This window comes from Podarcis cretensis, assembly GCF_951804945.1.
Source record: "Podarcis cretensis genome assembly, chromosome: 3".
Lineage (NCBI taxonomy): Eukaryota > Metazoa > Chordata > Lepidosauria > Squamata > Lacertidae > Podarcis > Podarcis cretensis.
In genome coordinates, this window is record NC_137172.1 from 39,733,287 (window position 1) to 39,745,788 (window position 12,502).

The following is a 12,502-nucleotide window of genomic DNA, read 5'->3' on the forward strand; positions in this document are numbered from 1 at the left end:
TCACTTGATTTTTCAAAAACTGTTTCATTTGGTGTTTAAATCATTTTTAGAAAAGCATCCATTGCAAGTTTAATATACAGTCATACCTTGGATCTCAAACACCTTGGCTCCCGAACAAATCAGCTCCTGAACAATCGAAACCCAGAAGTGAGTGTTCCTGTTTTCGAACAGTTTTCAGAAGCTGAACGTCTGGCGCGGCTTCCAAAGTTTCCGGTTGGCTACAGGATGCTCCTGCAGCCAATCAGAAGACACACCTTGGTTTTTGAACGGTTCGGGAGTTGAACGCATTCTGTTCAAGAACCACGGTACAACTGTATCAGGTTTAACAATTACCTGTACTTAACAGCAGTGAAAACTAGAAAGCTGCTTTTCTGTCCTTGATCTATATAACTAAGTTTATCTCTTGCATCCTAGCTTCTATATGCAAGGGGGGGGGGAAGGAGGGATGTATAAATGATGTCAAGTTGTGACTATGATGTGGATTTAGTAGCCTTGTTAATTGAAATAGTTGCTTCTTCATTTTGATGGAATAAGGTTTTGTGCATGCATCCCGTATTTATTTTCAAACACATTCAAAACCCTACTTTCAGTTTCAGGGTAGTGGGAGTGCCTGCTTTGTACCTTTGAACAGCTAGGAGTAGTTGGATAGTGCAGGGTGGCAGCAACCTTCTAAGGCCTGCTCAATCTGTGAGGTGATTCATGAATTTATGTTCTGGTAGAAACATTCAACAGGTAGAGTTGCATAAGAGCTGCTGGTGTGGATAATTTTTTTTTTGAGAATTTCCATCAGACTCCTCTTCAGACTTGAAAGGAGTTGATGAGGCCTAGTGTGAAACTTCAGAGGGACGCAGGTGGCGCTGTGGGTTAAAGCCTCAGCGCCTAGGGCTTGCCAATCGAAAGGTCGGCGGTTCGAATCCCTGCGGCGGGGTGCGCTCCCGCTGCTCGGTCCCAGCGCCTGCCAACCTAGCAGTTCGAAAGCACCTCCGGGTGCAAGTAGATAAATAGGGACCGCTTACCAGCGGGAAGGTAAACGGCGTTTCCGTGTGCGGCTCTGGCTCGCCAGAGCAGCGATGTCACGCTGGCCACGTGACCCGGAAGTGTCTCCGGACAGCGCTGGCCCCTGGCCTCTTAAGTGAGATGGGCGCACAACCCCAGAGTCTGTCAAGACTGGCCCGTACGGGCAGGGGTACCTTTACCTTTACCTTTAGTGTGAAACTTCTGCCATGAGTGCAGCCTGTCTGTGAAATAGCCATCTGAGCTGTGATCTCTGCACTGTAGGTAGAACTAGCTATATGGAAGCTTCTGGAAAATTTTTTGCTTTTGATGGAGTGAGTCTCTGTATGAGTCTGTCCTCAGTCCTTGGATTGCTGACTTCAGTCATGGCCTGCCTCTCATTGGGCCATTTGTGTTAATGCTGGTGCTACATACTATTGTCACAGATTATATTTTCCCACTCAATCAAAGTTGCCACTTTTTGAGAAGTTAATCAGCATTCTAAAAACCACAGTTGTCATGTGCTTAGAGGGTTGTTAGAATTGACCCTTAGTTCAAGAACAGGGGTGCAGCTTGAGTCTTCACTGATGCTCATCTGTTTCATATAACTAGAAGAAGAATTCAGTTGAGCCATCTCCATTTCTTTCCAGTCCTTGTTGCGCTGGGATTAGATGCCATGCAAAGACTACTGGGAGAGTTTGGCATGTATCCCTGGTACCTCTCATTGTATGTGATCTCGTTGTTGCTTGTTTTCTTCCAGAGATGGAGGTTCTCTCTTTTCCTGGTTCAAGAGCAAAGTTTATTGTCTTCCTGGGTTCAACGGTCTTGGATTCTAGGGTTGGTTCTTGGTAGGCTTGTATTTGCCTTGTCAACGACTGACAATCTGAATTAAACTGGTGGGACCTTTGCTGGGAATCCACAATGAGTTCTGCAGCCACCATGCATCAATAGGCACATGTTTCGTCTTCAAATGACGATGTTCACCAGGAAAATACGTGGTTGACAAATGGCAAGAAGTTGCTGTGGAAAAACTGTACATTGCCCTGTGAAAAGTTGTAAGCATGTAAAGTGGTTCAGGAAGAGTCATCACTCCTGTATATACATGGAGGTCTAACTGAATCAGTTGTCCAATAAACTCATGTGCGTGTTTTCTGTTCGAAGTGTGAAGAGCAAGCAAGGAACTTCCCAAATGTTTTTCATGCTTAAAGGGGAGTGTGTTGTTCATGATTCTAGGTTGGTATGACTTGGGCCCTGCACCACAAACTAAAATCTCTTTTCTCTCTTTCAGGTTGCTACACCTGGCAGTTATTCACTGTGTACCTGCAATAGCACTCTGCTTCATTGCCCAATTGCCAGTGGAGGTTTTAGAGATCCAGAATGACTTATTCCAGGTATGTGATAGACTGTGGGGAAAGGTCAGTATTTTTCCCAGTCTAGCTAGAAGGAAGAAAACAACTGGGAATCTGGGTCATTCTGTCTTGCTCGTGGCAATTGTCTCTGGCTATAATATTCCCAATATTCCCCCCCCCCCCCCGTACTTACTCCTTGCCTCATTTTTCTAGACCTGGTGGACAGGCATATGCAGATTTGTTATGCTTCTTTTTCATAGATTCATAGAATTGTAGAGTTGGAAGGGACTCTGAGGATCATCTAGTCCAACCCCCTGGAATGCAGGAATGTGCAGCTCTCCCATATGGGGATTAAACCTGTAATCTTGGCATTATCAGCACCATGCTCTAAACAGCTAAGCTATTGTGACAGTCTTGGAAGTTTTCCTTGAGAATTTGTGACAGTTGCTTCTCAGTGATAGATTTTTGTTATAACCTACCTTGGAAGGATATACACATTAAAAGATGTTACAGAAATCCATTAAATGAGTAATACTAATTCTAGTTACTCTTCTTGTCAATGGCCTCAGTCCAATCTGAGTTGCATGTAGCAACTTGTGCCCTGAGTAGGAATATATCCCTTCATCTGGATGAGTCATTTGACCCCATTAGTTATTGGGGGCTAAATAATCTTTGGGGTGTGGACTTAGATGTATATCTGCATCGGCAGACTGCACAGAAGTCTGCTTCCCCAGTTGAATAAGAGCACTTTTTCTGAGGAAAAGAACATGCGAGCTTTAAAGTTTAGCATCTACCTCTCATTTTTGCCAAAGGTGGTGTATTCAATGTGAGATTTTTATAAAGAAATCTAAAGAACCAGAGTAATCCAAATTCTGGCCTAGAGAAGACTGCATTCTGCAAGCTATATAAATGAAGTAAACTCACACAGCTGTTTGCTTTTAGTTGGTTTATTTCTGGCTTCTGCCAATCCTGTTGAGAAGATATACAGGGTACTGATGTCCCATGAATTTTAACAATTCTATGAAGCTTACCCTTGAAGGATCACTAGGTGTTGCATGTGTGTGTCGTCCCCCCCACCATGAAAGCTGAGATTTCAGCTGAAATATTAAATTACGCATCCATTCCTAAATCCTGTGTGTGTGTTTTGTGATGCAGTTACAGCAAACAGCCACTCTCGGTTTTGCCCCTGCCTCTTGCACCTTTCTACTCTAGCCCCTGTGTCATTCTCTTGCAATAACCTTCTCCGTTTCCCATTTACAGACCCCGCTTCACCTCTCCGTGTACCTGGAACAGTCCAGAGTGGTGCAAGCACTAGTCCTGAGAGGAGTGAACACAGCGCTGCAAGACCGCAATGGGAACACACCACTGCATTTGGCCTGTGAGCAGCAGAGCCTGGAGTGTGTGCAGCTGCTGCTGCAGGGGATCATCTCCAACAAGACCTTGGAGGCTAGAAAAAGCTGCCAAGATTTGCACCTCCAGAACTGGCAAGGTGAGGTAGTAAAGATTGATCAGGGTGGTGTGTGTGTGTGTCTGGTGACACACTGGGGCCAGCGTTCGGCTACTTGCCTCGTAGCAACTTCCTGGGATGTCTTCTTCTCCAGGCTTGACTTGCCTACACATCAGCACCTTGAAAGGGAACCTGCATCTGATGGCATTGTTGGTGAAGAGTGGAGCCGACATCGATGTTCAGGTATGGCAAGGGCAGCTGCACCAGAGCCACACGTGCTCTGTACTTTTGCGATCAGGCCGAGCAAGAAGATCTGGCAATTAGATACAGAAAGCGAAAAAGTTTGTCCATTGTGGCAGGGGAGATTAATACTGAAAATGTGTAGGAAGTGCCTAGCGAAGTATCAAAAGGTGGGCAGAGGTGACTGAACAGGAACGAACAAGCTGCAGCTTTGCAAAAACACAGGCTTGCAGAACTGCTTGATCTACATCATTTGGATTTATTCAGAGCAGATTTTTAACAGTGAATAACCACTGGACAGTGTTGCAGCTGCAGGAACACGACACAGATTAGGGAAAGTGATAAGTTCCATACCTTTGTGATTCCCCACCCAAGATCATCTGAATCTGTGTAGGTTCCTGGAATTCTCCCAAATGTTTAAAATTCCAGGAAGATTTAAAACTCCATGTTATGTTTTGAGCCTGTTCCTGTGTTCATTTGAGATTAGGTTTAGGAACAGTGTGTCTCTATGCTGCAGGGCCCAGTTTCCAATCCTGGCCACAGGATAGCTCATTTGGTTAGCGTGTAGTGCTGATAATCCCAAGGTTGCAGGTTCGATCCACGTATGGGACAGCTGCATATTTCTGCATTGCAGGGAGTTAGACTAGATGATCCTCAGCACCCCTTTCAACTCTACACTTCTCTGAGTCTTTGAAATGTGCTAGTGTAGGACAGGGTTGGCTGACCTGTGACCTTACAGATGCCCCTCTAGTTCCCATCATCCTAGACTATTGACCATGTTGGCTAAGGCTGATGGGAGTTGAGTCCAACAATATCTGGAGGACCACAGGTTTGCCGTCCCTGGTTTAGAGGGTGTTCCATCCCTGTAAGATTCTGTTTCAGAAGCTCACTGAAGTGGCTGATCTGACACCCTGCTTTCATCGTCCCAGGATGGCACAAGCGGAAAGACACCCCTGCACATGGCAGTGGAGAACCATGACGAGATGGCTGTGAAGCACCTCCTTGAAATGGGGGCCCAGGTGGATGCCCAGATGTACAACGGTTGCACCCCACTGCACCTGGCAGTAGGCAGGAAGGACGCTGCGATTGCTGCCATCCTCTGCCAATCGGGGGCAGACACCTTGCTGCGGAATATGGAGGATGAGACGGCCCAGGACCTGGCTGATGAAAACGATGATGTGAGAACCTTTCTGAGTCTGGCTGTTCTAGATCAGGGGCTTGTAGGCATAAGCTGAACAACTCCCATCAAGCTCTTGAAGCAAGGCCAGGAGGGCAGGCTGTATGGCGTAGTTCTCAAGCTCTCAAGGCCCATCAGTAGAAGGTGCTTTATGAACAGGGTTTGGAGTTTCGCAACTGGCCCTTGTCAGTTGCACCTCTCCTTCCATACCTGTGATTTGACTATTTCCAATTCAGATTAGTTTGGTGTCATCATCTTAAGGCCATATAGCAGGGAGGAGCTGCTAAACTGGCAAGCCTACCTCCGATGTCTCCAGTGCCATTGCGCTGTTGAAGCTTCTTCAGTGGAAGGAACTGCAGCAGCTGCATTGCAGTGGAGCAATTTTGGCAACTCCTTCCCTCAGGTAGGGAGGGATGTAAGTCAGCACAGAACTACATGTAGGTCAGGATGAGGCAACAACTCTTTTTCTCATGTATTGGTGCTGCATTATTATTATTATTATTATTATTATTATTATTATTATTATTATTTATTAACATTTGTATACATTTGTATAACATTTGTATACCGCCCTATACATGTAGATCTCAGGGCAGTTCATAGCATAAAATCACAATATAAACAAAGAAAATACATAATAAAAACAAAAGCTTAAGAGAGAGGGATTCAATTATTTATTACTATTTATTAAATTTCTATACCACCCTTCATCCAAGGATCACAGGGCAGTTTACAATATAAAACACAAAAATGCATAACGTAGTAACAAAAATAATACCTCCCACAGTTTCAAAGGCCATAGATTGTTTAATTGGCCGTAGGCCTGGAAGAAGAGGAATGTTTTTCCCTGGCACTAAAGAGACATGACAAAAGTTGGTTCATATGGGGAGAGGCGGTCCTTGAGGTATTGCGGTTACCATTCAACCATGAATCTCGTTGGGTGTCGTAAGACATTCCTTATCTTAGCCTAACACATGTCACAGGATGACACTGAGGATAAACTGGGATAACCCTTACGCTCCACTCCAAGCTTCTTCAAGGAAGGACGTGATACAAATGCATTACAGTGGGACTCCTCACAGCTAGGAATAAGATTCCTATTTTTCTTTTATAATGCTAATGTTACTGTTTCCTTTCCTTTTGCCTTGGCAGATTCTTACACTCTTGCCTTTTGATGACCTGAAGATCTCTGGCAAACCTGTTGTGTGCTCCAGTTGAACATTGCAAAATGTGAATGAATACATCATTGGGAGACGTATCCCGCTGCTGCAGGTTGATAGGAGCAGAGCTGGTCACCAGTATATAATTTCCCTTCTTGCACTTACAATAGTGCGCAGGACCTTGGGAGCTGGTGCAAGAGAAAAAAATCGTTCTTTGTGTATTTAATTTGATGGCGTCATGGAGTTGCCGCCTACCTGAGTGACAAGAGTCCAGATAGACAGATTCTATGTTTGCTTTGCCTGCTGTGTTGAAAATTGGAGACATCAGAAGTTCTAGGAGGACACTTATTTTTTCCAAGACTGCACAGTCAACAGAGGTGGTGTGTCAGCCCTCATTTTTCCTTCTTCCTCCAGCCCCCGCCATTCACCTCAAGTCTGTGATGGAACTATAATAGGGGTTTTTCTCTTTCCAGTCCGCCAGAGTCACTTCTGTTTTTAAAATGCTTCCTTCCCGCACACAAGCTACTTTCTGATCTAGCTACTGCTGCTCAGGCCTTCTGCTTTTCCTTCAGTGGCCAGTTGAGGATTGACTCAGGCTTCTAATTCTGAAACATCCAGGACTGCAAATTGTTCCATTCTCTCCGTTTAGTCCACCTGTTGCCTCCCATGGAGGATAACCCTTGCAAGCAGAGTGGACACACAACTCTTTAGTTCCTCCCTACTGCTTCTGTGACGTGCCAGAAGGAACTTGAAGGCTGAGCTTATGGGGACAAAATGAGACTTTCTCTCATGCCTCAAGATAACTGGTATTCTTGAGGCCAGACTCGAAGCAAAGAAGCCTTATTCTGTTTCAGTTCTATTTCAGATTTACTAGCTAATACTGCTGTACAAGCAAGTTCCTTATCTCTAAACTGCCATCCTAAAAACACCACACTTCCCTCGCTGTGCCGGCAACTTGAAGTTCTGCCTGTGGAGCAAAGGAGAACAAGGAAATTCCAAGGCCTACCCCACTTCATAAAGTGTTGTGGAATCCCATATTGTATACTGCTTTTGTTCATCTTGAACATAAGCTTTGTAACAGTTGCCAGGAACTGTGTTTTTGTTGTCCCTGCTGGAAGAAGCTGCACATGGCTACATTTCCTGCATGCTGATTCTTAGTATTTGAACAGTACTCCTGCTTAGGAACAGATCTGTCCGTTTTAGCCAGTGGGTAGGCAGATTGTCTTGTTTCTCTCTGCATTCAAAGTGTTGAGTTTGGTGATCCTAAGCAGCCTGTCATGAGACTGCAAAACTGGGTTTGGAAATCATGGCCTGCGGAGTGATAGGACTCCGGATCGTGCGGTATGTGTAACATGTGTAACGTGGTGGTATTTGCTCCTTTGATGATTGTTGTGTTCCACCCAGAGGTTATACACTCTGCTTCTCACCAGCTGCAGCAAGTGTAGAGAAGCATTTGGGTCATCAAATGGCAGGAATAGGAGTTGCTTACATGCAAACTTTACTCTGAACTGGGGAAATTCCCAGTCCCCTCCCTCCCACTATTTGCTGCCTGGGAGCGGCTGTTTGTAACGTGGCAAGTCCTGGATGGCGCAATCAGCTGGGATGTTTTAAGGAGAGGTTTTCTTCTTCCCTGTTTTTTAGAACACCAACCTAGAAGCAGCAGCAACTTTAATGCGATATTTTCCAGCAAAGTCCTCCTTGATTTTTATATCTGGCTTATTTGCTTGAACCCTTAGCTCTTCTTCCTCCTGCACTCCCCCATTGTGTTTTTATTAACTTTTTTTTTTGTCTAAACAACACAATAAAAATTTTAAAACTGGATTAATCTGCTGCTGTTGCAAGTTGCATGGTGTTCCTCTGCCTCCATACAAATAATGCGTTGCTTCAAGGTAATACATTTCTCCAGTTAAAATCACTGTTCATTACATCTGGGATGGGAGTGTTTTTTCAGCTGGACTAGCAAAGAGGGGTGCAGCAGCAGTTCATCCACAGTGCATGGAGAGTCACAACATGAGAACTGCAGCAGGCTGCTAGACTGTCGAAGGGGAAGTGTGCAAGAAGAGCGAATGCTTTAAAAAACCATGTTTCAAATGTGAAGATGCTCAAAATGTGCTATTACCTTGCGGCTGCTCTTAGCAGCTCCTCCTTGTGGCGCCTTTAAAGCCATGCTGCAAGCTGATATGTACCATGTTCTTAGTCCTGTGGAGCAAACAGTGGAGAAGCAGAATTATGTTTCTGCTAATTTTCTACACTATCCTCATGGCCTCCTTGGTTTTTCTTTTTTGGGGAAACCAGGCTCTTGCAACATCAGATCAATATTCCTTCTGACAAAGCCAGTTTTATTTGGATTCTTTAGAGGAAGTCTGAATTTGCAGACTGTACTAACAGCTGTGTAGGACAAGGGTAGTCTGTCTTTTTGCAACAGGATATTTCCATAGGGGATGGCCAGCACTAGTTTTTGAATAGCCAGCTCCAAGGAACAGGAACTTCCTTGCTGATACTAGGAATTAGTCAACTCCCCTAGTTAAGGCTTATTGATCAAAAGCCAAGATCACCACTGTGTTTTTGTGTATGGAAACATGTCCATTATACTCCATTATTTGGTGTTTTAGAAAAACAGGCAGCATTTGTCAGAATCTGGAACAAATGGTAATCCGCAGTTTACAATGGCATGACAGAGCAGCCCAATCGAAGCATAGCATTGTAAGCCTTAACCCCCAAATTCTCTGTCAAGTTCTACTGCTTGTTGTTATTGGAGTAGAGGGGGAAAGTAAAACTCCCAAAATAAGTGGAGGTTATGCAGTTCACTTCCAAAGTTGGTGCATGGCATTTTAAAAATGTCAGTATTACCTCCGGTAGATCTTCAGTTTTACACCAGCTACTTTCAGATATAACAGAGGAAAATGCATCTGTAACTTATGTGGGAGAAACACCACATTTCACACAAGGGAGCACATTGTGAATTTTAAAATGGTCAAGGCATTGTGGCAGAAATGTCCACAACTGTGGGGGCACATTTTCTCTTGATGCATGATGTAGCAGCAAAAAAATATAAATATAAAATGCTATTCTAAACTGCATCAACAGAAGTATAGTGTTCAGATACCACTCTAGACTGTCCAGTTCTGGGTGCCACAGTTTAAGGTGGACATTGACAAGCTGGAACGTGTGCAGAGGACAACGACCAATATTATCAAGGGTCTGGGAATTAAGCCTTAAGAGGAACGGTTGAAGGAGCTGGGTATGTTTAGCCTAGAAAAGAGGAGAGTGCCATCTACAACAGCCACCTTCAAATATCTGAAGGGCTGTCACGTTGAAAATGGAGAAAGCTTGTTTTCTCCTGCTCCAGAGAGTAGGAGTAGGACTCGAACCAATGGATTCAAGTTACAAGAAATGAGATTCCGACTAAACCATCAGGAATAACTTTCTGGCAGTAAGAGCTGTTCAACTCCCTTGGGGGGGGGTTATGGACTTTCCTTCATTGGAGGTTTTAAAGCAGAGGTTGGATGGCCATCTGTCTTGCATGCTTTAGTTGAGATTTCTGCATTGCAGGGGGTTGGACTTGATTACTCTTGGGGTCCCTTCCAACTCAGTAGGATTCTATGATTCTATGAATTGTCGTGCTAGTAAAATATCATCCCATATTTGCTTGTGGTGTCATTTCTTTCAGATATAACGTCCCACACATTTTCACAGGTCTACCCATCTGCTGCAGGAAGAAGATACACATGTTACGCTTAAGCAATGAGAGCAGCCAATCTGCCTGTTTTTCTGCCCCAGCTAGATAACCAAAAGCAGCGGATGGATATATCCTTTCACCCACAGCAACAAATTGCTTGGGAAAGCACCAGTCAGCTGCTGAAGCCGAGAAAGGCTGAGATCACATGGGTTGTCTCCTGGCTTTAGGCCCAATGCAACAGTTCGTGCAGTTCTGGTTATTACAGAATCAAAGCTGGAGGAGGCTTATATAGAAAGTTGTGTATTTAAGGTTTCTGACAATAGAGGACTCTTGACTCTTCAAATCTAATCAAGCTACTGTGCCATTTACAAGGTACGGAAATCTTTGGCTGGCTACTATGGAGAAGCCTTCAGTTCCGGGACGACGACGACGGGGGACTTTGTTCTGTACCAAAAGCATTACAATTGGTGCAAATATAAAGCTGTCCACTGAACCTTACCAAAGAAGTGTCAGCAAACATAGTAGCTCCTTACACGGGAACTATTAGGGCAGGAATGCTTTCAAGAATTTGATTTGGGTTTTTTGTTTGTTAAGAAAAGTTTTCCTGTCTTTCCTGAGATGCTTCAGTGGAACTTTAAGCCATTTGCACCCTGCTGTCGATTGGCAGCTGTTAGCATGGAAGAGGAGGAGTATGTTGAAAAGGGTTCACAAAGCGGAAGACACAGCTTCCAACATTCAATAGGAAAATTAGAGCTGTCTTTCTACTGTATATTGTATTTCCAACAGCTTGATGCATCCTTGGAAACCTACAAGCAGGCCTGCTTCTGCTTTCAGAAGTTGCTGTCGGATCCCAAAGGCTCAATGTAGCTGTATTATGGCTATCCTCTCCTTCGTGGACCTAAATCAGGGGTCAGCAACCTTTTTCAGCTGTGGGCTGGTTCACCATCCCTCTGACCATGTGGTGGGCCGGACTATATTTTGAAAAAATAAATAAATGAATTCCTATGCCCCACAGATAACCCAGAGATGCATTTTAAATAAAAGCACACATTCTACTCATGTAAAAACACCAGGCAGGCCCCACAAATAACCCAGAGATGCATTTTAAATAAAAGGGCACACTCATGTAAAAACACGCTGATTCCCAGACCATCCACGGACCAGATTGAGAAGGCGATTGAGCCACAATTGGGCCCCCGGGCCTTAGGTTACCTACCCCTGCTCTAGAACATAAGTTCCACTGAACCTGGTAGAACTTGCTTCCAATTGTGCTCTGTGGATTGTGCTCTGAAGTCTTCCTTTGATATGAAGTTTTGCTTTAACCATCTCAAGATAATTAATACCAGAAACACAAACTTTGTACAACAAAACGGAGTAAGTCTACATGCACACTACCTTGAGCTCCTATAAAGCAGGATGCTTTATAAATATAACTAGTCATTGAAAAGTAATAAAACCACGCAGGAAATATTTTCATTTTCATATGGGACGTAAGGCTACCTTTCAGTTATAAAGTGTTTGAAGAGTTTTGTAATTGAAGTCTACTAAATTTATGGATAATATTTGGTTGTCGTTACTTGCATTTGTTAAATCACTTTATACAGAAGTTGCAAAGCAAGTTAACAGGATAAAAGACAAATAAAACTGGACATGTCTAAAATACAGGCAGGCGTCTTATTTATTGTTTGTGGTTAGAAAACAAATGGCAAGATGTTATGAATGAAAATGCATTCTTAGGAAGTGGTAGAACATTTGCAAAAGACTTTTTGGACACAGATTACGCAATAAGACATTCCAGTCTAGCAAAGAGAATTTCCGTTCTGGAGAACTGGGCTCAAACACTGTCTAAGATGGATAGCTTTGTGCAGGGGTCAGCAAACTTATTCAGCAGGGGGCCAGTTCACTGTCCCTCAGACCTTGGGGGGGGGGGCCCAGACTATATTTTGAAAAAAAGAAAGAAAAAAATGAATTCCTATGCCCCACAAATAGCCCAGAGATGCATTTTAAATAAAAGGACACATTCTACTCATGTAAAAACACACTGATTCCTGGACCATCCACAGGCTGGATTTAGAAGGCAATTGGGCCGGATCCAGCTCCCAGGCCTTAGTTTGCCTACCCATGACCTAAATGAATCATAGAGTTGGAAGGAACCCCATGGATCACCTAGTCCAACCCCTTGCAATGCAGGAATATGCAGTCATACAGGGATCAGCCCATGATCTTGGTGTTATCAGCATCACACTCTAAGCAGCTGAGCTAATAGGTATCCTAGTTTGATGTAAGCCAGGGTATGTATGCAATGTGCTACTGCAAAAAGCTTCCCTCAATAGCCCAGCATGCATGCTATTGTAATTAGATGCCATAAATCACACATCATCCCCCTCAAGATATTTTAAATACTTTTGGTATTTGGAAACTCTTTGTTCACGCTAAGGCAGGCAGTTTTGTTACCTA

The 12,502-nt window shown here is 43.9% G+C and overlaps 1 protein-coding gene across 1 annotated transcript in view; it reads left to right on the plus strand.

Moving 5' to 3' along the window:
- NFKBIE (NFKB inhibitor epsilon) overlaps window positions 1–8,187 on the plus strand; it is a 28,109-nt gene extending 19,922 nt beyond the window's left edge. The window contains exons 2-6 of the mRNA XM_079969354.1: window positions 2,282–2,384; window positions 3,603–3,831; window positions 3,944–4,032; window positions 4,959–5,207; window positions 6,359–8,187. Coding sequence (XP_079825480.1) covers window positions 2,282–2,384; window positions 3,603–3,831; window positions 3,944–4,032; window positions 4,959–5,207; window positions 6,359–6,424 — 736 coding nt within the window. The 3' untranslated portion in view covers window positions 6,425–8,187. The remainder of the gene's footprint in view (window positions 1–2,281; window positions 2,385–3,602; window positions 3,832–3,943; window positions 4,033–4,958; window positions 5,208–6,358) is intronic.
- The last annotated feature ends 4,315 nt before the right edge of the window (window positions 8,188–12,502 follow it).